Here is a 25,300-nt window from a genome sequence, read left to right as displayed (position 1 = left end):
GCCAGAACCTTGCTTTAGGGGCATCATCAGAGCTGAATGAACCACATACAGAGGTCAGGCCTTGGTTCTAGTTTCGAAATGCATGAATGAGCAAAGAGTTCCTCGGAGCATGCGCAGAATGTTGCACAGGCATGGCACCTTCAAGACTGTCGAGGCAGAAGTGCCCTGCATATCCAATGAAGTCCAGGAAATCTTTGGTCACAATGCAATTGTCAGTCTTTATAAGATACTACAAGATGTAGATTTTTATTTTGCTACAATAGTGATTTCCCAATAGAGGAGACAGAACCTTCCATGCAGACTTAAATCCCCTCCGCTTCTGAGAAGCTGCTGGTCTCCCTCTTTCAGGCACTGCACTTTCCCCAAACCCACTTTCTTTCCCCCCTCTAAGGTTCAGCATCGAGCTCTGCCTGCCACTTTTTATGGGCATACTTTCACTCTAATTAAGAACAGTTCTCTGCTCAGTTCTTAGAAACAAGATGTGGCTCACGACAAGAATCGCTCCAACAGGCCTAGGGGCTGAACCCAGCCTCCGTAACCTCTGACCCAACCAAATCTGATGGCCCAGTAGGGGCTCTCCAACCCCCTGCATGAAACTTGGGGGCTTACAAGTTCTTTGGGCAGGCCGGCTCCACTTAACATTCCCTCCCAGAGACGGAAGTTTGGGGTGGGGACCGGGCGCAAATATAATAAATAAGTCATATTATTGAATTGCGAAGCGATTGTCCCCATGTGGGCTTAGCAATTGATTGATGGATTAAGTGCCCTCAAGTCGACTCTTAGTGAACACTCTTAGTGATTGTCCCTGTTCACAGGAGGAGAGAAATGGTTCTGGATTAGATTCCAGGGAGGGGGCTGGGAGACTAGAGAGAGAGCACTGGGGCATCACCTTTCGTGGTTTTTACAAAGAGGCCATCGGGGCGGGGAGCAAATTTGTCCCCACTGGAAGATGTCAGAATGGCTTATCTTACATTCATGCAACTAACCAACCAGTTTTATGCTGTGTACACACACACACACACACAGTGAGCACCATGCTGTTGATTTTATTGTGCAGGTCCAGGACCGCTGAAATCCAGATGACTTTGGAATCTAGGGAGCAAAAACAAAGATGGATTTCTTCGTTGATGGTTTTTTGCACAGAGTTTGCAAATACAGAACAATTAAGACAAGTTGCAAGCTTCGCCAGTAACAATACAACATGGAACTTGGGAACCTCACCAAATATGAGCAATAATAACTGTTGTGTCCCTCATAGCATCTTGTCCGATTCACACTTTGCTCTCAAAGCCCCTTGGTTTTCAGGAAGGACAAAGTTTAGAGGCCATGCTTTATTATTATTATTATTACATTTATATCCCGCTCTTCCTCCCAGGAGCCCAGAGCAGTGTACTACATACTTCAGTTCTCCTCACAACAACCCTGTGAAGGAGGTTAGGCTGAGAGAGAAGTGACTGGCCCAGAGTCACCCAGTTAGTATCCTGGCTGAATGGGGATTTGAACTCGGGTCTCCCCGGTCCTAGTCCAGCACTCTAACCACTACAATAACTCATCATGCACCCTGGAATATGGCTAATGCTTTTCCTTCCTTCCATGACTGTAGGGATAAATCAGTGTGAGACTATCACTCCACCATCATAAAGCCCTTAGTTGTGTTTGGAGGTTTTCCCTGCAGGCATGGCTTTTCCCTCTTTATCCTGAGTCCCTTGAGCAAAGAATCCACCATGCTTAAAAACTGCAGGTTTGTTGTTTTTAAAAATATTTTGATAAAGAAAATGTGTTCTCATGAAATATTATCATGAGTTAATAAATAAAAATATTAATGTGTTGTTCTGAGGTGAATTCTTTTTCTCTTTTCTTTTAAAAAGATCCTCGACACACCGGTTTTCTCAGGCTTTTAATTAAAATTCATTTTAAACAGTTCAATTGTTTTAAACTGTGGAATTATTTTGTTTTACTCTGTATTGTTTTTAGTCTGTGAAAGTGTCTTGTTTTTGTTTTTATATTGCACACGGCAGAGAGAGAGAGATCTGTCAAATTTGTACACAGAAGAATGAGGCAGAGAGGGAGGGGCTAACCTAAGGTCTTGCAATTAGTTAACGGCAGAGTTGAGATTCACGCCAGGTATTCTCGGTTGGTGCTGTCAAGGCATCTCATGAAGATGGGTTATCCCTGTCACGTGCTCCTAGGCAGGACTATGCAAATTAGTTTAGAAAGGCAGTCCTATAGAGCTCTGACGGGGATAACCCCGCCCCAGTTCTTCTAGTCCTGTTGCTCCTGGCAGGCTGTGTTCCTCGGCTCGTCCAGTTCAGGCCTGTATTGCTTCTGCTTCTTACCTTTTCCCCGTGGTCCCTATTGTTTCGTGTACTTTTTTCACTCCAGATATATATTTAAAAAAAACAACAACCCCGTCAGTACTTTTCAGCGCCTTTCACTCCAACCTTGGTTTGTTGGCCCCCCCCCCGGTTAGCCCCTTCCCCCCCCCTCCTTTGTCAATTAGATTTTTATGGGAGATCCCTCCAGGGGCTCAGAAAGTAGGAGGAGGGTATTGCATGTGCTAGTGCCCGCTGGGCGTCCGTCTGAGCGTTTCCCGGGGCACACTAGAAAACTTGGCGATCCAGCACCCCAACCCAGCCCAATCGCCACAGTTCAGTGCACAATTGTCCTCCCTGCCCCGGCCCCGGCTGACTCTGTTCTGTCCGGGCAGGCAGTGGGAGCGTTCCTGCGTTCGATCGCCCCTTCGGGAGGCGAGTCCTCAGGAAGAACGGAGGCCGGAGAGAGCTTAAATCGCCCGAGGCGCTTTACACGTAGTGCGGCCCTCGCAGGCGACTTTAATCTAGTTGAGCCTACGTTCGGCGCATTAAACGAGGCCATCAGGGCGGGAAGGGTTAGGCCGATCCCCAACCCCCCCCCCCACACAAGCAGAGATCCGGGCCTTGTGCTCTCTACCTAAAATGGCCGCCTCCACTACCGACGCTCTACAGCCACTAGATGGCGCTGCACCAGAAATGGCGGGAACGGCTTCGGCTGCTCCCTCTACATCCTCAGCTAGTATTACAGCGAGAGTGCCCCGATCGGAGGGGCGGGAGGGTTCCCCCCTATCGGAATCGGTAGCTAATCTGCCAATGCCTTCCCAAATGCCCACGGAATGGCAAAATTGGTTTAAATCGACAATGAAAGAGTCCCTGGGTCTGCTGAGGGAGTATAACAAGCGTAAACGCTCTAAGAGGCCCACAAAATCATCTTCCTCTTCTGATGAGGAATCCTCCTCCTCCTCCTCTTCCTCCTCCCCCTCCCCTAGGAGGTCCAAGCGCAGAAGGAAACATACAAAGAGGCATAAAAAGCATAAAAAGACTGCTAGGGTCATTACCTCAGTACGCTCATCTGAGGGATCTGGGCAAGAATCTGGGGACCCCACGGCAAATGACATCTGCCCAGTAGGAAAGAAAGCTCCACATATTCCACCCCCCCCTTCTGGAGGAGGAGGCGGAAGACACCACAGCTGATATCAGGGGAGCTGATATGGCCTGCGAGGGTGACCAGGGACTAGAGAGAGATGAGGGAGACTGGTCAGGGGCAGAGGAGATCGAGCAAGCACAATCTTCCCAACGCCTTTTCTCCCCGGAAGATTTTAACCCCCTCATGACCAAAGTGTTAACTACCATTGGTCTACAGGCTAAGCCCACGCCTGAACCAGGCCAAAATTCCAAGGGCGATCTGGTCTTTCCCAAGCCACAGCCTTGAGAGCTTCCCTTACCCATGCCCACCTATTTTTCAGAAGTTATCAAGTCAGAATGGGCGGCGCCGAGTGTCCCGAAAAAAGCTTCCAACTCTTCCACTAGATTCTACACGTTCCAACAAGAACCTACCACACTCCTCCAAACGCCGACCACCGATGCTCCTATTTCACAACTAAGCAGCGGATCCCTGGTACCGAGAGATGGGGAAGGGGTCCTCAAAGAACCATCGGATAAGAAGGCGGAGTTCTCGTTCCGACGGGTCCACGACAACGCCTCACTGGCTACACGATCAGCCGCAGTGGCCTCCATGACGGCCAGGGCCAGTCTTCTGTGGATCAACGACCTCATCGACGAGACTCCACCGGAATCTACTCGCCTAAGACAGCAGCTGTTGAAACTACAGCGAGCACAGGCACTCATCGCCGATACTTCCCTCGACACTATACGTTACTCGGCAAGATACTCGGCGGCTTCAGTGGTCGGTAGAAGGCATCTCTGGCTGAAGGCGTGGCAAGCAGACTCCGTATCCAAGAACAACCTATGTGCTCTGCCTTACGAGGGGTCTAAGCTCTTCGGCGATTCAGCCCTAGAGAACATACTAGTCGAATCGAAAGATAAAAAGAAAACCATGCCGTCGGCCCCCAGGAAGCCCGATAAACCAGCTTTCAGAAGAAGCTACCAACAGCCTTTTCGTTCCTTCCGCCCCGCCTTTAGGGGCAGAGACAGAGACTTCCGCGGCTCCAGATCCTCCTGGCCCCGCCAGCGATTCACCAGCAGGAACCCCAACTTCCGCAACCCCGGCAGCCAGGGGAAACCTCAGGCAAAGAATCAGTTCTGACACAGACTTACTCAGCCTGGGGGGTCGCCTATCCTACTTCCTCCCAACATGGCTACGCGATATATCGGATGCATGGGCTCTGGAGGTCATTCGTTTCGGTTACAGGATCAAGCTGGGCTCCTCCCCTCGTCCACGATTTCTCCCTACTCCCCGCTCTCACTCCGCTTCAAAGCACGCGGAAATGTCCATGGCTATCCTACACCTGCGAGACATCGGAGCCATAGAGCTTGTTCCCAGGGGGCAGGAGGGGAGGGGAGTCTACTCCATCCTGTTTACGGTACCCAAAAAGGACGGGTCCCGCAGAGCGGTTCTAGACCTAAAATATTTGAACTCCTTCGTCAGAACACGCAAGTTTTGCATGGAGTCCCTCCGCTCCATTTTAGAATCTCTGCAGCAAGGAGACTTTCTGTCATCAATAGATTTACGGGAGGCCTATCTACACATTCCCATACATCCCGACAGCAGGCCGCTACTCCGCTTCAAATACGCAGGGCTGGACTATCAATTCAAGGCCCTCCCCTTCGGCCTCGCCTCTGCACCCAGGACGTTCACCAAGATCCTCGCCCCGGTCCTCGCTCTACTTCGTATTCAGGGGGTACACATAGTGGGGTACCTCGACGATCTACTCCTAAAATCGGAGTCCTGGGATTCAGCAGTAAGGGATCTGGAAAGGACCATGACAACACTGAATCAACACGGTTTTCTAATCAACATAGAAAAGAGTCACCTCTCCCCGACGCAGAGAATTCGCCACCTCGGGGTAATAATCGACACTCTATCGTGCAAGGTCTTCCTCCCGGAAGACAGAGCCCAGGTGCTTACATCAGAAACAAGGGACGTCCTGGCGAGGCTGAAGTTGCCTCTACTGTCCTTGGCTCGACTCCTGGGACTAATGGTGTCAACGCTGGAAGCGGGCCCGTGGGCAAGGCTACACCTTCAGGTCCTCCAATGGTACCTCCTGAAATTCCAAGCGTGCATAACCACGAGGCGCAACATCCTAGTCATTCCGCCTCCGCAGGTGAAAATGTCCCTGACCTGGTGGACCAGGTCTCGGAATCTCCAAACAGGCAAGTGCTTCCTCGAACTTCCGAAACTCATTATCACAACAGACGCAAGCAACAGAGGCTGGGGGGCACACTGCCTACAACACTCAGTCCAAGGACGATGGGAGAGCCTAGAAAGATCCCATTCTATAAACTGGCTTGAGCTGAGAGCTATCCGTCTGGCCCTCTTACATTTCCAACCCCTGGTCGAGGGGAAAGATGTCTTAGTGAAAACTGACAACACCACAGCCAAGGCACACGTAAACAGACAGGGAGGAACTCGATCGCATTCTCTGTTCCAGGAATCAGTCCTCCTCCTATCTTGGGCCGAGAAGCACCTCAATTCCATCACAGCTCACCATGTCAAGGGAGATCTGAACTCAGTAGCGGATTGGTTGAGCAGGGAGGACCTCCTCCCGGGGGAGTGGTCCCTCAACACGGAAGTGTTCGATCAGTTGGCATACAAGTGGGGGCGGCCACAAGCAGACTTGTTCGCCACTCCCCTCAACGCAAAGACAGAGATATTCATCACCAGGTTCCACTGTCGTGCAGCATGGGGAACGGATGCCCTGTCTTGCAGATGGCCTCAGGGTCTCCTGTACGCCTTCCCCCCGATACCACTTCTGACCAGAGTACTCCGCAGGATACGGATCTGAGAGCAGAGGTCGTCATGGTGGCCCCGTTCTGGCCCAGACGTCACTGGTTCACGGACCTCGTAGGCATGGCAATAGACCAGCCTTGGCACCTCCCCGCGAGACCAGACCTTCTTCTCCAGGGGCCAGTTCACCATCCCAATCCGGGCTGGTTTCAACTAGCCGCTTGGAGACTGAGCGGATCCGATTGCGAGCGCAGGGACTTCCCCCCAAAGTGACTGAAACCATCCTGGGTTCTAGGAAAAATTCCACTAATCGAATCTACCAGTATACATGGAGGATGTTTCTGCGTTGGCTCCACAGGAAAAAACTCCCTAGTGACAAGGCGACTCCACTACATCTCCTACAATTCCTCCAGGATGGGCTTGATAAAGGACTGAAGCCCAACACCCTCAAGAGGCAAGCTGCCGCATTATTGCCAATGTTGAAGGGGAAGGCTAACTTACAGTATCATTCTCTCCTAAAAAGGTTTCTCAGGGGGGCCACCCTATTGTCTCCCCCAGTGATACATCGTTTCCCCTCATGGGATCTGAATTTGGTGCTTCAAGCATTACAAGGCCCTCCTTTCGAACCGATCCGTACCATACCACTACGCCTCTTGTTTCAGAAGTTGGCCTTCTTGGTGGCACTCACCTCTGCTAGAAGAGTTTCCGAGCTGAGAGCGCTCTCAGTCCACAAGTCGTTCTGCGTCTTCTCTGAGGACTCGGTCAGGCTGATTCCGGACCCCTTTTTCCAACCAAAGGTGATATCTCATTTCCATGCATCACAAGACATCTTTCTTCCTTCATTCTGCCCGCATCCGAAGCACCCCAGAGAGAAACTGTGGCACAAGCTGGATTTACGTAGATGCTTGAGATGCTACATAAAACGCACGACCAGTTTTCATAAGACCGAATCTATGTTTGTCTCTTACCTGCCCACCTCTATGGGAGAGGCGGTATCAGCAAGAACTATTGCTAAATGGATTAGAGCATGCATTACCTTAGCTTATGAGACACAAAAGGTCCCTCCTCCGGCCAATATTTGGGCACACTCCACCAGGTCGGCAGCCGCCTCGGCCGCCTTCTCCACTAACGCTTCAGTACAGGAGATTTGTAAGGCAGCGGTATGGAAGAGTCCATCCACCTTTATAAAACATTATAAACTGGACACATACGCCGCTGCCCAAGCGGCATTCGGTAGGAGAGCACTCCAGAGGGTTCTTCCCCAGGAATGAGCAGCGTTATCCCTCCCTGACTTGGGAAGTTTGCTTTGGTAAGTCCCATCTTCATGAGATGCCTTGACAGCACCAACCGAGAATGAAGCATTGGTTACTCACCGTGAAGGCTTCTTCTGGTTGCTGCTGTCAAGGCATCTCAGCCCACCCTTGTGGCTCGCTTTCCTCTCTAGGGGAAGAACCCTCCTGGGACCAGGTTATACGCTCCCACACACATCTGTTCCTTGCAGGGCGTAGGGACATGTATATGTGTTTCTTCTCTCTTGTATTATTCTCTGCATAACTTTCTCGTACTACTGGTTCACTCGGCCTAGAAGAACTGGGGCGGGGTTATCCCCGTCAGAGCTATATAGCAGTGTTTCTCAACCGCCGGTCTGCGGACCGGTGCTGGTCCGCGACAGGTTGAGTGCCGGTCCATGCTTTGGGGAGCAGCAGCTTCATGCTGGGGGCCTCGTTGCCCAAACCATGCCCGCCCCCAGCTTCACCGGCTGGGGCACCCTAACCCTCGCAGCAGCGGCAGTGGCAGCGGGGTCTGCTGCGGCTGCTGCTACTGCCGCCGGCGCTGCCTCCGCCACGGAGATTCAGCCTGCACTCTCCTCACCGTGGCGCGGGCGGCAGGGAGCAAGGAGGGACGCCTGGCTTCCTAGTGCTGGGGTAGTCAGCGCAGCGCAGCCAGAGCGGCACCAGGCGAGGAGGGGAAGGGGTCGTCTGCCTTGGCGCCCACACGCCTGGAGAGCTTGGTGCTGAAGGAGGGAGATCGGCTGGCTGGCTCAGGGGCCAAGGCGGGGAGGAGGCCACAATCTTTGAGCCTTGCGCCTGAGCAGACCGGGGAGGCCACCGACCCCCGAGGGTGGGGGAAGAGCGCCGGTGACTGGAAGAGGGGCGGCCGGCTGACGGGCCGATGCCGGAGAGGAGCCGTAGACAGTGCAAGCAGGAGCCCTCCCCACACTCCCAACTCTCAGTTCTCTCTTCTCCGGACCAAGGAGCACAGCAGAGGCTGGGTTGTTGCGATCAGATCAGAGGCCCCTTCCAAAAAAGAAAAAGAATGATGCCGGACTGCCCAGCGCTGCTGCTGCTCCTTTCCTCCTTTCCTCCTTTCTTCCTTCTCTTCCACCATCGCCTCTCTTTTATCCCTCTTCGCCCCTGAAGCGGAGGGGCGGGGGTCCCTGTTCCAGGTCCTCCTCCCGAGTCCTGTGTTGGAGAGGGACGGCTTTGTAGCTTCTCGAGTGTCTTGGGGGGCACGATCGGGGTGGCCGGGCTTTGGAGAGGGGTAGAAGGCGTTAGCAGGGGGAGGCTGCTTCTTGGCGGCGGGCTGCTTCCCTGGGTGCTTGTGGTGGTGTGTGCATGTTGGGGAGGAGAGGGAGGGATCCCCTCTGGGCTGGTGTGGCGCAGGGGTGGGGGGTGGGGAGCTGATGCCTCCCTCACTAGTCCTCTCTCTTTTTGGAGTCACTGTACAGAGAGGCTTTGCTCGCGCTGCTCTTGTTGGGTCTTTCTTTACACTACAGGGTCTCTTTGAAGAATAGGTAGGCAGGGAAGAGACTCACGTGCTTAAAACTCCCGAGACCCAGAGGGGTGGGGGAGAAAGATGAGAAGGGGGGAAGGTGTTGGGGTGCGGAGATTAGTCGCCCCGTGAAAAAAGAAAATGCCATTATTTATGATCAGCCTGCCAGCCAAACCGCCAAGAGAGATTACAGCGCTTGGGCATTGTGCTGCAAGAATGGGACTGAACGGAGCAAACGCCCCAGTGAAAAGGCGAATTGGCTGAGGATTTCTCACTGTACTTACTCCGGGTGCCCTCCAAGAGCCAGCCCGGTTCAACCAGAAAGATGGCAAGCCTGTCTTGGGTTGGTGTGTAGGTGAGATGCGGGCAGTGCCTCTGATGGTGCCAGCATCAGAATCGACAGAGCAGCCTGTTCAGCTCTATTGTTCAGCGACTATGGAAGACCCAGCCTGCCCAAAGGATCAGATGCCTTGCACTGATGGCTCCGGGGGAAGACAACATAAGGAATCATCATATCCCTGTCACAATCTGCCTCTGATTGGTACTGGCTTCCTGAAACATCCCTCATGCACCTGGGCAACAACATGCCAAGCCCTGTAACTACAATAGAATAATACCAGGCTCTGCAAAAAGAGCTGCAAGTCACACTGTTCTACTGCTGTTGGAATGACTGGCTGGCCAGGGTGATACTGATCAAAACAAACTGCTGAGTTGTGCTCACAGCAGAGCCAAGTTCCAAATTTTAGAAGCAAGTATGTAAGTGAAGGTTTTGTTTCCTGAAGTGCAGACTCAGACTTCTGCCCCTCATCCAACACATGCACACACTTCTATGTTATATACAGAGCTGGGACTTGGTGCATCTCCCTTACAAGTAGATGCTGGAGCTCCCACACTTCTCCATAGGGAAGATTAGTGAGTTCCCACTTTGGTTGTTACAGGAGGATGTGTTCGCAATTCTACGTGCTCAGAGTTTAAAGTAAACCAGAATTAATCAAATTAATTTTTAGGGTGCTGATTATTAAAGTAAGACTTAATCAATTAAGTGTTACTTTAATAATCAGCACCTTAAAAATTGACCTCAGCCCCCATGAGGCAAGTCATGATCAGCTTTGGCCCACCAGGTCATTTGAGTTGTGCACGCCTAGTATAGTACTAATAGATAAACTTGAAACCACTTTACTAACTGCTGGTCCAGGAAACTGTGCACCAAGAATGTAGCGGTCCTTGAGACGCAGCACGAAGAATTTACCGGTCCTTGACTCCAAAAAGGTTGAGAAACACTGCTATATAGGACTGCCTTTCTAAACTAATTTGCATAGTCCTGCCTAGGAGCACGTGACAGGGATAACCCATCTTCATGAGATGCCTTGACAGCAGCAACCAGAAGAAGCCTTCACGGTGAGTAACCAATGCTTCATTTCCTGCACCGAATGGTACAGCGGGAAATGACTTTATTAGCAAGCCAGAGGTTGCCGGTTCGAATCCCCGCTGGTACTATATCGGGCGGGCAGCCGCGATATAGGAAGATGCTGAAAGGCATCATCTCATACTGCACAGGAAGAGGCAATGGTCAACCCCTCCTGTATTCTACCAAAGACAACCCCAGGGCTCTGTGGTCGCCTTACTTTCTTTCCTGCCCCACAAGCTCTTATCCGCAGTGCAACACCAGTTTTTACCTCTCCATCCACGGCTGCTGCCTAACAAACCCCATCCTCTTCACCTTTTTAGCTGTAGCCTGAATACCTACAGTCCTAAGAGTGCCAGCTCATACGTTTAGGGGGACGAGATACAGCCGAACAAGAACTGATCAGTGAAATCTGACGGTGTCAGCCTCTCCTTGAATTGTCATTATGGGGTTCAGGCACATGACCGAGACACGTAGTCGGTCATTGTCCTCCTTTGCTAGCGGGTATGTGGGAAACCACTGACATGTCATCAATGTCTCTTTAAAGGGACATGGGATTTTCGTCATTACCTGCCTGTGATTGACCATCTTTGCTTTCACACTGTATCTGCGGGAAATGTTCACTCTGAACGGAGAAAAACTAATATTTCTATGCACAAAAGTTCATGCCTTAAAATACTACAGTAGCTAGTTTAAAAGGTGCTGTCTGGTTAGTTAAAAAAAAATGTTTATGAGAGCTGCACAACTTTGGTCCTCCTGCAGATGCTGGACTACAACTCCCATCATCCCTGACTACTGACCACTGTGGCTTGGGGTGATGGGAAGTCGATCTATACGATCCAAAAAAACAGTTTGGTCCCACAAGGCAAGGAAACAGAGCCCACCTTTTCTAGCATTCTCCCTTCAACAACAACCATCCAGATGGCTCCGGCAACCTTAAAAGTAGAGCACAGAGGTGTTGGCTGTCCTACTGTCCCCAGCAGCTGGTGCTCAAACTGCCTCTAAACATGGAGGCTCAATTTTGAGTCACTAGTAGCCTGTCTGACTCCTCCCCACATCGGCCAAACCCTTTGTGAAAGCCCGCAGAGGTAGTGGCTGTCTCCCTATCTTGTGGCAGTGAGTTCCACAAACCAGTAAAGAACAGCGTTTTTGTTTTTGCAGGGGGGCGGGGTGGAGATTGGACGACAGAATTCTCAGCATTCTAAGGCAGGGAGAGCAAGCTGCCTCGCCCTCCACCGAGGCCATCAAGTCGAAAACACACCCACCTCAGGCAGAAGCAAAGAGGGCTCCAGGGAGAAGGTCAGGCGGGATCATGCCTTGATCATAGAAATACCACCCCGCGGCAGAAGCCATGCCGGCCACCAGCACTGTCCCCAGGAGGCTTTTGACGAGGATGGACGTCCACGAAGAACCTGCAACGTTTATGGAACGTTTATAGCACCGGTTTTTAAAAGACGTGACGACCGCCCCCGGGGGCAACGGGATGCCAGTCTGGATCAAGGCGCCAGTCCCTGACTGTACAGAGCAGGCTTCTCCAGTGGGGCGGAGATGCAAGCCTAGTTCACACATTACGTTCAACACTCATATGATGAGTGTACAGGGTACACAGTACAGATCTGTATCCAGGCACAGTCATTCACATGTACTTATGCCGAATGCAGGTACAGTAGTACACACTTCCTATAATCTGTGCCATGCATTTGAAGGGCCTGTATCCACACTTGAAATAAGTCCAGGTACAGCCATTTGCACAGCCTAACCCTTGCTATCGGAACAAAAGAGGCACCTTTTAAAAGTGGCGATTCTCTTTATTGAACAGCGGGGAGAGCAACTGGCCCTATCCGTCCCCTGCACAGCATCCCTCCAGTGACTTTTGCTGGTGTCTATCTGTTTTATTTGGGGTTTTTTGCATTTTATATCCCGCTCTACCTCTAAGGAGCCCAGAGCAGCGTACTACATACTTAAGTTTCTCTTCACAACAACCCTGTGATCTTATGTTTCTTTTTAGATTGTGAGTCCTTTGGGGACAGGGATCCATCTTATTTATTTATTTATTATTTCTCTGTGTAAACCACCCTGAGCCATTTTTGGAAGGGCGGTATAGAAATCGAATAAATAAATAAATAAATAAATAAATAAATGTGGGCGGTTCTCTTCACTGAGCAGCAGGGAGAGCAACTGGCCCTCTCCATCCCCAGCACAGCATCCCTGCAGTGCCTGGTGTCTATCTTATCTTCCTTTTTTAGACTGTGAGCCCTTTGGGGACAGGGACAGGGGCCCATCCATCCATCTATTTATAAACCACTTTGGGAACTTTTGTTGAAAAGCGGGATATAAATATTCGCCGTCTCCGTATTCACATAGACATGTGTATGAGTGTACAGACGTCTGTACACTCAGTCATACAGCATAACATCTGAATCTGGCTTTAGTTCATGAGGCTGGCCCACCATTTTGGCCACTGGTACCATGTCAGGGGATGAATGCTCTCGGTGATCTTTGGCAACGCCTAGCCCCCGAGAGATGGGAAAGAGGGGAATCGCATTGTTGCCTTCACAGCCCTCTCCGTGTTATCTTATCACACACACACACACACACACACTTTATCCCGACTCCCAAACTGTGAGGGTCAGATTGCAGTCATTTCTGCACAGAGGAAAGGGTCAGGGTTAGCACAAATGGGGGTCAGGTTCATGAACAAATGCAGGTCCTCTCTCTGTGGATTCATCTCTGGAGAACATGCCTGCCCAATTTCACTTCCGTCCCTCTGACAACATCAAGCTTTATAGGAGTTTTTGTGCGCTTAAACCTTTTAAAGCTTTTAAATTAAACCACTGCAAGAGATCGGTGAGGCTCTAGGTCAGGGAGAGGCAATCTTGTCTCTCCAGCTGTTGCTGAACTCCAGCTCCTATCTTCCTCAATGGCTCCAGATATAAGGGGCAGCAAGGGAAAAGGGCTGAAGTCATTTAAGGACACAGGGAGTCCATGAGGCTGGGATGGAGGCTCCAGGTATAAGGGGCATCAAGGAAAAAAGAAAGGGCACCGGAGATCTATGAGGCTCGAGGGGGGCGGCGGCTCCAGGTATAAGGGGCATCGAGGGGAAAATAAAGGGCACCAGAGATCTATGAGGCTCTGGAGTTCGGGCTCCAGGTGTAAGGGGCATCGAGGGGGAAATAAAGGGCACCAGAGATCTATGAGGCTCTGGAGTTCGGGCTCCAGGTATAAGGGGCATCGAGGGGGAAATAAAGGGCACCAGAGATCTATGAGGCTCTGGAGTTCGGGCTCCAGGTATAAGGGGCATCGAGGGGGAAATAAAGGGCACCAGAGATCTATGAGGCTCTGGAGTTCGGGCTCCAGGTATAAGGGGCATCGAGGGGGAAATAAAGGGCACCAGAGATCTATGAGGCTCTGGAGTTCGGGCTCCAGGTATAAGGGGCATCGAGGGGAAAATAAAGGGCACCAGAGATCTATGAGGCTCTGGAGTTCGGGCTCCAGTTATAAGGGGCATCGAGGGGAAAATAAAGGGCACCAGAGATCTATGAGGCTCTGGAGCTCGGGCTCCAGGTGTAAGGGGCATCGAGGGGAAAATAAAGGGCACCAGAGATCTATGAGGCTCTGGAGCTCGGGCTCCAGGTGTAAGGGGCATCGAGGGGAAAATAAAGGGCACCAGAGATCTATGAGGCTCTGGAGCTCGGGCTCCAGGTGTAAGGGGCATCGAGGGGGAAATAAAGGGCACCAGAGATCTATGAGGCTCTGGAGTTCGGGCTCCAGGTATAAGGGGCATCGAGGGGGAAATAAAGGGCACCAGAGATCTATGAGGCTCTGGAGTTCGGGCTCCAGGTATAAGGGGCATCGAGGGGGAAATAAAGGGCACCAGAGATCTATGAGGCTCTGGAGTTGGGGCTCCAGGTATAAGGGGCATCGAGGGGGAAATAAAGGGCACCAGAGATCTATGAGGCTCTGGAGTTGGGGCTCCAGGTATAAGGGGCATCGAGGGGGAAATAAAGGGCACCAGAGATCTATGAGGCTCTGGAGTTGGGGCTCCAGGTATAAGGGGCATCGAGGGGGAAATAAAGGGCACCAGAGATCTATGAGGCTCTGGAGTTCGGGCTCCAGGTATAAGGGGCATCGAGGGGGAAATAAAGGGCACCAGAGATCTATGAGGCTCTGGAGTTCGGGCTCCAGGTATAAGGGGCATCGAGGGGGAAATAAAGGGCACCAGAGATCTATGAGGCTCTGGAGTTCGGGCTCCAGGTATAAGGGGCATCGAGGGGGAAATAAAGGGCACCAGAGATCTATGAGGCTCTGGAGTTCGGGCTCCAGGTATAAGGGGCATCGAGGGGGAAATAAAGGGCACCAGAGATCTATGAGGCTCTGGAGTTCGGGCTCCAGGTATAAGGGGCATCGAGGGGGAAATAAAGGGCAGCAGAGATCTATGAGGCTCTGGAGTTCGGGCTCCAGGTATAAGGGGCATCGAGGGGGAAATAAAGGGCACCAGAGATCTATGAGGCTCTGGAGTTCGGGCTCCAGGTATAAGGGGCATCGAGGGGGAAATAAAGGGCAGCAGAGATCTATGAGGCTCTGGAGTTCGGGCTCCAGGTATAAGGGGCATCGAGGGGGAAATAAAGGGCACCAGAGATCTATGAGGCTCTGGAGTTCGGGCTCCAGGTATAAGGGGCATCGAGGGGGAAATAAAGGGCACCAGAGATCTATGAGGCTCTGGAGTTCGGGCTCCAGGTATAAGGGGCATCGAGGGGGAAATAAAGGGCACCAGAGATCTATGAGGCTCTGGAGTTCGGGCTCCAGGTATAAGGGGCATCGAGGGGGAAATAAAGGGCACCAGAGATCTATGAGGCTCTGGAGTTCGGGCTCCAGGTATAAGGGGCATCGAGGGGGAAATAAAGGGCACCAGAGATCTATGAGGCTCTGGAGTTCGGGCTCCAGGTATAAGGGGCATCGAGGGGGAAATAAAGGGCACCAGAGATCTATGAGGCTCTGGAGTTCGGGCTCCAGGTATAAGGGGCATCGAGGGGGAAATAAAGGGCACCAGAGATCTATGAGGCTCTGGAGTTCGGGCTCCAGGTATAAGGGGCATCGAGGGGGAAATAAAGGGCACCAGAGATCTATGAGGCTCTGGAGTTCGGGCTCCAGGTATAAGGGGCATCGAGGGGGAAATAAAGGGCACCAGAGATCTATGAGGCTCTGGAGTTCGGGCTCCAGGTATAAGGGGCATCGAGGGGGAAATAAAGGGCACCAGAGATCTATGAGGCTCTGGAGTTCGGGCTCCAGGTATAAGGGGCATCGAGGGGGAAATAAAGGGCACCAGAGATCTATGAGGCTCTGGAGTTCGGGCTCCAGGTATAAGGGGCATCGAGGGGGAAATAAAGGGCACCAGAGATCTATGAGGCTCTGGAGTTCGGGCTCCAGGTATAAGGGGCATCGAGGGGGAAATAAGGGGCACCAGAGATCTATGAGGCTCTGGAGCTCGGGCTCCAGGTGTAAGGGGCATCGAGGGGAAAATAAAGGGCACCAGAGATCTATGAGGCTCTGGAGCTCGGGCTCCAGGTGTAAGGGGCATCGAGGGGAAAATAAAGGGCACCAGAGATCTATGAGGCTCTGGAGCTCGGGCTCCAGGTGTAAGGGGCATCGAGGGGAAAATAAAGGGCACCAGAGATCTATGAGGCTCTGGAGCTGGGGCTCCAGGTGTAAGGGGCATCGAGGGGAAAATAAAGGGCACCAGAGATCTATGAGGCTCTGGAGTTGGGGCTCCAGGTGTAAGGGGCATCGAGGGGAAAATAAAGGGCACCAGAGATCTATGAGGCTCTGGAGTTGGGGCTCCAGGTGTAAGGGGCATCGAGGGGGAAATAAAGGGCACCAGAGATCTATGAGGCTCTGGAGTTGGGGCTCCAGGTGTAAGGGGCATCGAGGGGGAAATAAAGGGCACCAGAGATCTATGAGGCTCTGGAGTTGGGGCTCCAGGTGTAAGGGGCATCGAGGGGAAAATAAAGGGCACCAGAGATCTATGAGGCTCTGGAGTTGGGGCTCCAGGTGTAAGGGGCATCGAGGGGAAAATAAAGGGCACCAGAGATCTATGAGGCTCTGGAGTTGGGGCTCCAGGTGTAAGGGGCATCGAGGGGAAAATAAAGGGCACCAGAGATCTATGAGGCTCTGGAGTTGGGGCTCCAGGTGTAAGGGGCATCGAGGGGAAAATAAAGGGCACCAGAGATCTATGAGGCTCTGGAGTTGGGGCTCCAGGTGTAAGGGGCATCGAGGGGAAAATAAAGGGCACCAGAGATCTATGAGGCTCTGGAGTTGGGGCTCCAGGTGTAAGGGGCATCGAGGGGAAAATAAAGGGCACCAGAGATCTATGAGGCTCTGGAGTTGGGGCTCCAGGTGTAAGGGGCATCGAGGGGAAAATAAAGGGCACCAGAGATCTATGAGGCTCTGGAGTTGGGGCTCCAGGTATAAGGGGCATCGAGGGGGAAATAAAGGGCACCAGAGATCTATGAGGCTCTGGAGTTGGGGCTCCAGGTATAAGGGGCATCGAGGGGGAAATAAAGGGCACCAGAGATCTATGAGGCTCTGGAGTTCGGGCTCCAGGTATAAGGGGCATCGAGGGGGAAATAAAGGGCACCAGAGATCTATGAGGCTCTGGAGTTCGGGCTCCAGGTATAAGGGGCATCGAGGGGGAAATAAAGGGCACCAGAGATCTACGAGGCTCTGGAGTTCGGGCTCCAGGTATAAGGGGCATCGAGGGGGAAATAAAGGGCACCAGAGATCTATGAGGCTCTGGAGTTCGGGCTGCAGGAGTAAGGGGCATCGAGGGGGAAATAAAGGGCACCAGAGATCTATGAGGCTCTGGAGTTCGGGCTGCAGGTGTAAGGGGCATCGAGGGGGAAATAAAGGGCACCAGAGATCTATGAGGCTCTGGAGTTCGGGCTGCAGGTGTAAGGGGCATCGAGGGGGAAATAAAGGGCACCAGAGATCTATGAGGCTCTGGAGTTCGGGCTGCAGGTATAAGGGGCATCGAGGGGGAAATAAAGGGCACCAGAGATCTATGAGGCTCTGGAGTTCGGGCTGCAGGTATAAGGGGCATCGAGGGGGAAATAAAGGGCACCAGAGATCTATGAGGCTCTGGAGTTCGGGCTGCAGGTATAAGGGGCATCGAGGGGGAAATAAAGGGCACCAGAGATCTATGAGGCTCTGGAGTTCGGGCTGCAGGTATAAGGGGCATCGAGGGGGAAATAAAGGGCACCAGAGATCTATGAGGCTCTGGAGTTCGGGCTGCAGGTATAAGGGGCATCGAGGGGGAAATAAAGGGCACCAGAGATCTATGAGGCTCTGGAGTTGGGGCTCCAGGTATAAGGGGCATCGAGGGGGAAATAAAGGGCACCAGAGATCTATGAGGCTCTGGAGTTGGGGCTCCAGGTATAAGGGGCATCGAGGGGGAAATAAAGGGCACCAGAGATCTATGAGGCTCTGGAGTTGGGGCTCCAGGTATAAGGGGCATCGAGGGGGAAATAAAGGGCACCAGAGATCTATGAGGCTCTGGAGTTGGGGCTCCAGGTATAAGGGGCATCGAGGGGGAAATAAAGGGCACCAGAGATCTATGAGGCTCTGGAGTTGGGGCTCCAGGTATAAGGGGCATCGAGGGGGAAATAAAGGGCACCAGAGATCTATGAGGCTCTGGAGTTCGGGCTCCAGGTATAAGGGGCATCGAGGGGGAAATAAAGGGCACCAGAGATCTATGAGGCTCTGGAGTTCGGGCTCCAGGTATAAGGGGCATCGAGGGGGAAATAAAGGGCACCAGAGATCTATGAGGCTCTGGAGTTCGGGCTCCAGGTGTAAGGGGCATCGAGGGGGAAATAAAGGGCACCAGAGATCTATGAGGCTCTGGAGTTCGGGCTCCAGGTGTAAGGGGCATCGAGGGGGAAATAAAGGGCACCAGAGATCTATGAGGCTCTGGAGTTCGGGGCTCCAGGTGTAAGGGGCATCGAGGGGAAAATAAAGGGCACCAGAGATCTATGAGGCTCTGGAGCTCGGGCTCCAGGTGTAAGGGGCATCGAGGGGAAAATAAAGGGCACCAGAGATCTATGAGGCTCTGGAGCTCGGGCTCCAGGTGTAAGGGGCATCGAGGGGGAAATAAAGGGCACCAGAGATCTATGAGGCTCTGGAGTTCGGGCTCCAGTTATAACGGGCATCGAGGGGAAAATAAAGGGCACCAGAGATCTATGAGGCTCTGGAGTTCGGGCTCCAGGTATAAGGGGCATCGAGGGGAAAATAAAGGGCACCAGAGATCTATGAGGCTCTGGAGTTCGGGCTCCAGGTATAAGGGGCATCGAGGGGGAAATAAAGGGCACCAGAGATCTATGAGGCTCTGGAGTTCGGGCTCCAGGTATAAGGGGCATCGAGGGGGAAATAAAGGGCACCAGAGATCTATGAGGCTCTGGAGTTCGGGCTCCAGGTATAAGGGGCATCGAGGGGGAAATAAAGGGCACCAGAGATCTATGAGGCTCTGGAGTTCGGGCTCCAGGTATAAGGGGCATCGAGGGGGAAATAAAGGGCACCAGAGATCTATGAGGCTCTGGAGCTCGGGCTCCAGGTGTAAGGGGCATCGAGGGGAAAATAAAGGGCACCAGAGATCTATGAGGCTCTGGAGCTCGGGCTCCAGGTGTAAGGGGCATCGAGGGGAAAATAAAGGGCACCAGAGATCTATGAGGCTCTGGAGCTCGGGCTCCAGGTGTAAGGGGCATCGAGGGGAAAATAAAGGGCACCAGAGATCTATGAGGCTCTGGAGCTCGGGCTCCAGGTGTAAGGGGCATCGAGGGGAAAATAAAGGGCACCAGAGATCTATGAGGCTCTGGAGCTCGGGCTCCATGTGTAAGGGGCATCGAGGGGAAAATAAAGGGCACCAGAGATCTATGAGGCTCTGGAGTTCGGGCTCCAGGTATAACGGGAATCGAGGGGAAAATAAAGGGCACCAGAGATCTATGAGGCTCTGGAGTTCGGGCTCCAGGTATAAGGGGCATCGAGGGGGAAATAAAGGGCACCAGAGATCTATGAGGCTCTGGAGTTCGGGCTCCAGGTATAAGGGGCATCGAGGGGGAAATAAAGGGCAGCAGAGATCTATGAGGCTCTGGAGTTCGGGCTCCAGGTATAAGGGGCATCGAGGGGGAAATAAAGGGCAGCAGAGATCTATGAGGCTCTGTAGTTCGGGCTCCAGGTATAAGGGGCATCGAGGGGGAAATAAAGGGCAGCAGAGATCTATGAGGCTCTGGAGTTCGGGCTCCAGGTATAAGGGGCATCGAGGGGGAAATAAAGGGCAGCAGAGATCTATGAGGCTCTGGAGTTCGGGCTCCAGGTATAAGGGGCATCGAGGGGGAAATAAAGGGCAGCAGAGATCTATGAGGCTCTGGAGTTCGGGCTCCAGGTATAAGGGGCATCGAGGGGGAAATAAAGGGCAGCAGAGATCTATGAGGCTCTGGAGTTCGGGCTCCAGGTATAAGGGGCATCGAGGGGGAAATAAAGGGCAGCAGAGATCTATGAGGCTCTGGAGTTCGGGCTCCAGGTATAAGGGGCATCGAGGGGGAAATAAAGGGCAGCAGAGATCTATGAGGCTCTGGAGTTCGGGCTCCAGGTATAAGGGGCATCGAGGGGGAAATAAAGGGCAGCAGAGATCTATGAGGCTCTGGAGTTCGGGCTCCAGGTATAAGGGGCATCGAGGGGGAAATAAAGGGCAGCAGAGATCTATGAGGCTCTGGAGTTCGGGCTCCAGGTATAAGGGGCATCGAGGGGGAAATAAAGGGCAGCAGAGATCTATGAGGCTCTGGAGTTCGGGCTCCAGGTATAAGGGGCATCGAGGGGGAAATAAAGGGCAGCAGAGATCTATGAGGCTCTGGAGTTCGGGCTCCAGGTATAAGGGGCATCGAGGGGGAAATAAAGGGCAGCAGAGATCTATGAGGCTCTGGAGTTCGGGCTCCAGGTATAAGGGGCATCGAGGGGGAAATAAAGGGCACCAGAGATCTATGAGGCTCTGGAGTTCGGGCTCCAGGTATAAGGGGGCATCGAGGGGGAAATAAAGGGCACCAGAGATCTATGAGGCTCTGGAGTTCGGGCTCCAGGTATAAGGGGCATCGAGGGGGAAATAAAGGGCACCAGAGATCTATGAGGCTCTGGAGTTCGGGCTCCAGGTATAAGGGGCATCGAGGGGGAAATAAAGGGCACCAGAGATCTATGAGGCTCTGGAGTTCGGGCTCCAGGTATAAGGGGCATCGAGGGGGAAATAAAGGGCACCAGAGATCTATGAGGCTCTGGAGTTCGGGCTCCAGGTATAAGGGGCATCGAGGGGGAAATAAAGGGCAGCAGAGATCTATGAGGCTCTGGAGTTCGGGCTCCAGGTATAAGGGGCATCGAGGGGGAAATAAAGGGCAGCAGAGATCTATGAGGCTCTGGAGTTCGGGCTCCAGGTATAAGGGGCATCGAGGGGGAAATAAAGGGCAGCAGAGATCTATGAGGCTCTGGAGTTCGGGCTCCAGGTATAAGGGGCATCGAGGGGGAAATAAAGGGCAGCAGAGATCTATGAGGCTCTGGAGTTCGGGCTCCAGGTATAAGGGGCATCGAGGGGGAAATAAAGGGCACCAGAGATCTATGAGGCTCTGGAGTTCGGGCTGCAGGTATAAGGGGCATCGAGGGGGAAATAAAGGGCACCAGAGATCTATGAGGCTCTGGAGTTCGGGCTCCAGGTATAAGGGGCATCGAGGGGGAAATAAAGGGCACCAGAGATCTATGAGGCTCTGGAGTTCGGGCTGCAGGTATAAGGGGCATGGAGGGGGAAATAAAGGGCACCAGAGATCTATGAGGCTCTGGAGTTCGGGCTCCAGGTATAAGGGGCATCGAGGGGGAAATAAAGGGCACCAGAGATCTATGAGGCTCTGGAGTTCGGGCTCCAGGTATAAGGGGCATCGAGGGGGAAATAAAGGGCACCAGAGATCTATGAGGCTCTGGAGTTCGGGCTCCAGGTATAAGGGGCATCGAGGGGGAAATAAAGGGCACCAGAGATCTATGAGGCTCTGGAGTTCGGGCTCCAGGTATAAGGGGCATCGAGGGGGAAATAAAGGGCACCAGAGATCTATGAGGCTCTGGAGTTCGGGCTCCAGGTATAAGGGGCATCGAGGGGGAAATAAAGGGCACCAGAGATCTATGAGGCTCTGGAGTTGGGGCTCCAGGTATAAGGGGCATCGAGGGGGAAATAAAGGGCACCAGAGATCTATGAGGCTCTGGAGTTCGGGCTCCAGGTATAAGGGGCATCGAGGGGGAAATAAAGGGCACCAGAGATCTATGAGGCTCTGGAGTTCGGGCTCCAGGTGTAAGGGGCATCGAGGGGGAAATAAGGGGCACCAGAGATCTATGAGGCTCTGGAGTTCGGGCTCCAGGTGTAAGGGGCATCGAGGGGGAAATAAGGGGCACCAGAGATCTATGAGGCTCTGGAGTTCGGGCTCCAGGTGTAAGGGGCATCGAGGGGAAAATAAGGGGCACCAGAGATCTATGAGGCTCTGGAGCTCGGGCTCCAGTTGTAAGGGGCATCGAGGGGAAAATAAAGGGCACCAGAGATCTATGAGGCTCTGGAGCTCGGGCTCCAGGTGTAAGGGGCATCGAGGGGAAAATAAAGGGCACCAGAGATCTATGAGGCTCTGGAGCTCGGGCTCCAGTTGTAAGGGGCATCGAGGGGAAAATAAAGGGCACCAGAGATCTATGAGGCTCTGGAGCTGGGGCTCCAGGTGTAAGGGGCATCGAGGGGAAAATAAAGGGCACCAGAGATCTATGAGGCTCTGGAGCTGGGGCTCCAGGTGTAAGGGGCATCGAGGGGAAAATAAAGGGCACCAGAGATCTATGAGGCTCTGGAGCTGGGGCTCCAGGTGTAAGGGGCATCGAGGGGGAAATAAAGGGCACCAGAGATCTATGAGGCTCTGGAGTTGGGGCTCCAGGTGTAAGGGGCATCGAGGGGGAAATAAAGGGCACCAGAGATCTATGAGGCTCTGGAGTTGGGGCTCCAGGTATAAGGGGCATCGAGGGGGAAATAAAGGGCACCAGAGATCTATGAGGCTCTGGAGTTGGGGCTCCAGGTATAAGGGGCATCGAGGGGGAAATAAAGGGCACCAGAGATCTATGAGGCTCTGGAGTTGGGGCTCCAGGTATAAGGGGCATCGAGGGGGAAATAAAGGGCACCAGAGATCTATGAGGCTCTGGAGTTGGGGCTCCAGGTATAAGGGGCATCGAGGGGGAAATAAAGGGCACCAGAGATCTATGAGGCTCTGGAGTTGGGGCTCCAGGTATAAGGGGCATCGAGGGGGAAATAAAGGGCACCAGAGATCGATGAGGCTCTGGAGTTCGGGCTGCAGGAATAAGGGGCATCGAGGGGGAAATAAAGGGCACCAGAGATCGATGAGGCTCTGGAGTTCGGGCTGCAGGAATAAGGGGCATCGAGGGGGAAATAAAGGGCACCAGAGATCGATGAGGCTCTGGAGTTCGGGCTGCAGGAATAAGGGGCATCGAGGGGGAAATAAAGGGCACCAGAGATCTATGAGGCTCTGGAGTTCGGGCTGCAGGTATAAGGGGCATCGAGGGGGAAATAAAGGGCACCAGAGATCTATGAGGCTCTGGAGTTCGGGCTGCAGGTATAAGGGGCATCGAGGGGGAAATAAGGGGCACCAGAGATCTATGAGGCTCTGGAGTTCGGGCTCCAGGTATAAGGGGCATCGAGGGGGAAATAAGGGGCACCAGAGATCTATGAGGCTCTGGAGTTCGGGCTCCAGGTATAAGGGGCATCGAGGGGGAAATAAGGGGCACCAGAGATCTATGAGGCTCTGGAGTTCGGGCTCCAGGTATAAGGGGCATCGAGGGGGAAATAAGGGGCACCAGAGATCTATGAGGCTCTGGAGTTCGGGCTCCAGGTATAAGGGGCATCGAGGGGGAAATAAGGGGCACCAGAGATCTATGAGGCTCTGGAGTTCGGGCACCAGGTATAAGGGGCATCGAGGGGGAAATAAAGGGCACCAGAGATCTATGAGGCTCTGGAGTTCGGGCACCAGGTATAAGGGGCATCGAGGGGGAAATAAAGGGCACCAGAGATCTATGAGGCTCTGGAGTTCGGGCTCCAGGTATAAGGGGCATCGAGGGGAAAATAAAGGGCACCAGAGATCTATGAGGCTCTGGAGTTCGGGCTCCAGGTATAAGGGGCATTGAGGGGAAAATAAAGGGCACCAGAGATCTATGAGGCTCTGGAGTTCGGGCTCCAGGTATAAGGGGCATCGAGGGGAAAATAAAGGGCACCAGAGATCTATGAGGCTCTGGAGTTCGGGCTCCAGGTATAAGGGGCATCGAGGGAAAACGGGGTCATTTAAGGAAGTTGCAGGCTACAGCCCCTGCCGCCTCACACCCCAACGCCCAGCCACTTGCTCTGCTACATGCCCACTTCTCAGCACCTCTGGCCACGGCTGCCGAAGCCCGGCAGGCCGCCTTCATGATCGCCAAGTTGCCCCGCGGGTAGCCCGGCACGTAGACCTCCGCTTCCACCTCCACGTCCTCCAGCTCCATCGGCCTGCCCTTGCCGTCGCCAGCCGTGCCGAGGTCCCTCTTGCCGGGGGCCGCCCGCCTGCCCCGCTTGGAGGCCGGCGCCTTGGGGAAGACCCCCCGCAGCATCCGCAGCAGCTGGTCGCGGGCCTCCTCGGCCTCCCCCTTTGTGGGGTCCGTGAGGATGCCCACCACGGCGCAGGGCGACTGCTGGACGAAGCGCTTCAGCTCCTTGAGGACCCTGCGCAGCTCGGCCGGCTTGGACTTCAGGCAGGAGGCGCGGCAGAGGAAGAAGATCAGCTGGCACTGCTTGCCGCCTAGGGAGCAGGGGGCGGCGCAGGGCTCCTTCAGGGCGTCCGCGGGGCTGACGGGGTGGCAGGGGGCGGAGAAGAGGTCCCGCACAAAGGAGGCCATGTGGCCGTAGATGTCCTTGCCCTCCAGGGTCTCCCCGACCAGCAGCACCTCAGGCCGGCCTCCCACCTTGTGGACCAGGATCTGAAAGTCCTGGAGCACCTTCTGCCCAGAGAGGGGGGCGCAACATGTTGGCGCTTCGGGGGGCGCTTTGGGGGCAGGCTTCCCCGAGCACGGCCCCTCTGTACTCATGGCCCTGGGCTCTGGTGCCCTCTGCTGGCCCTGCTGGGGTCCACCCCCCCACACCCTTTGCCGATGTCACAATACACACACCCAGGAACAGCTTGGTCCAGCACTTGACCTGCCCCTCGGCCCCCCTGGGTCAAAGGCCCAGTGACTGGCCCCCCTGGGGTAAGAGCCCAGGGCCGGTCTTGCAGCAGTGGCCGAGTGTGACTTGTCCCCTTTGCAAAGCAGGGTTCGCCTTGGCTTGCATTTGGATGGGCAACCCCCTGTGAGTGCCCTCTGCTGCCAGAGGTGCCCCTGAAGGCCGAGCTGGGCAACTCCAGTTCTCCAGCTGTGGTTAAAGACCAACTCACCCCCCATGGCGGGGGGATGATGGGAGTTGTAGTTCAACAGCAGCAGGAGCACCAAGGTCGTCCCCTCTTGCCTTAGGGGATAGCATCCCCTTTGCATGCAGGAGGTCCCAGATTCCATCCCTAGCAGCATCTCCAAATAGGGCTGGGAGAGACTCCTGCCTGGCACCCTGGAGAAGCCGCTGCCAGTCAGTGCAGGCAATCCTGAGCTAGGTGGAGCAAGGATCTGACTCAGTATATGGCAGCTTCCTCTGTTCCCAAGTGTGAACAGCTCACGGGTTAGGGACAGTTCATACAATCAGGTTCCAGAGGGCAGCGGCCTCAGTTGTTTTAATGGGTTTAGAATGTAAACTGCCCTGTATGGGGCAGTATAGAAATGCACTACAAACAT

General features: G+C 53.7%; 1 protein-coding gene across 1 annotated transcript; it reads right to left on the bottom strand.

Annotated features, from left to right (window-relative positions):
• Positions 1-1,026: 1,026 nt before the first annotated feature.
• LOC128336199 (uncharacterized protein C2orf72-like) lies at positions 1,027-24,601 on the bottom strand. The gene is made up of 3 exons (XM_053275492.1): positions 23,878-24,601; positions 11,662-11,808; positions 1,027-1,092 (listed from the first exon to the last, which is right to left on the bottom strand). The coding sequence occupies exons 1-2, from the start codon at positions 24,566-24,568 to the stop codon at positions 11,663-11,665; spliced, it is 837 nt and encodes a 278-aa protein (XP_053131467.1). The 5' UTR covers positions 24,569-24,601; the 3' UTR covers positions 1,027-1,092; position 11,662.
• Between the last annotated feature and the right edge of the window lie 699 nt (positions 24,602-25,300).

The sequence above is a fragment of the Hemicordylus capensis genome, chromosome 12 (assembly GCF_027244095.1).
Source record: "Hemicordylus capensis ecotype Gifberg chromosome 12, rHemCap1.1.pri, whole genome shotgun sequence".
In the NCBI taxonomy this organism is placed as follows: domain Eukaryota; kingdom Metazoa; phylum Chordata; class Lepidosauria; order Squamata; family Cordylidae; genus Hemicordylus; species Hemicordylus capensis.
This window is presented reverse-complemented; position numbering and strand designations above follow the sequence as displayed.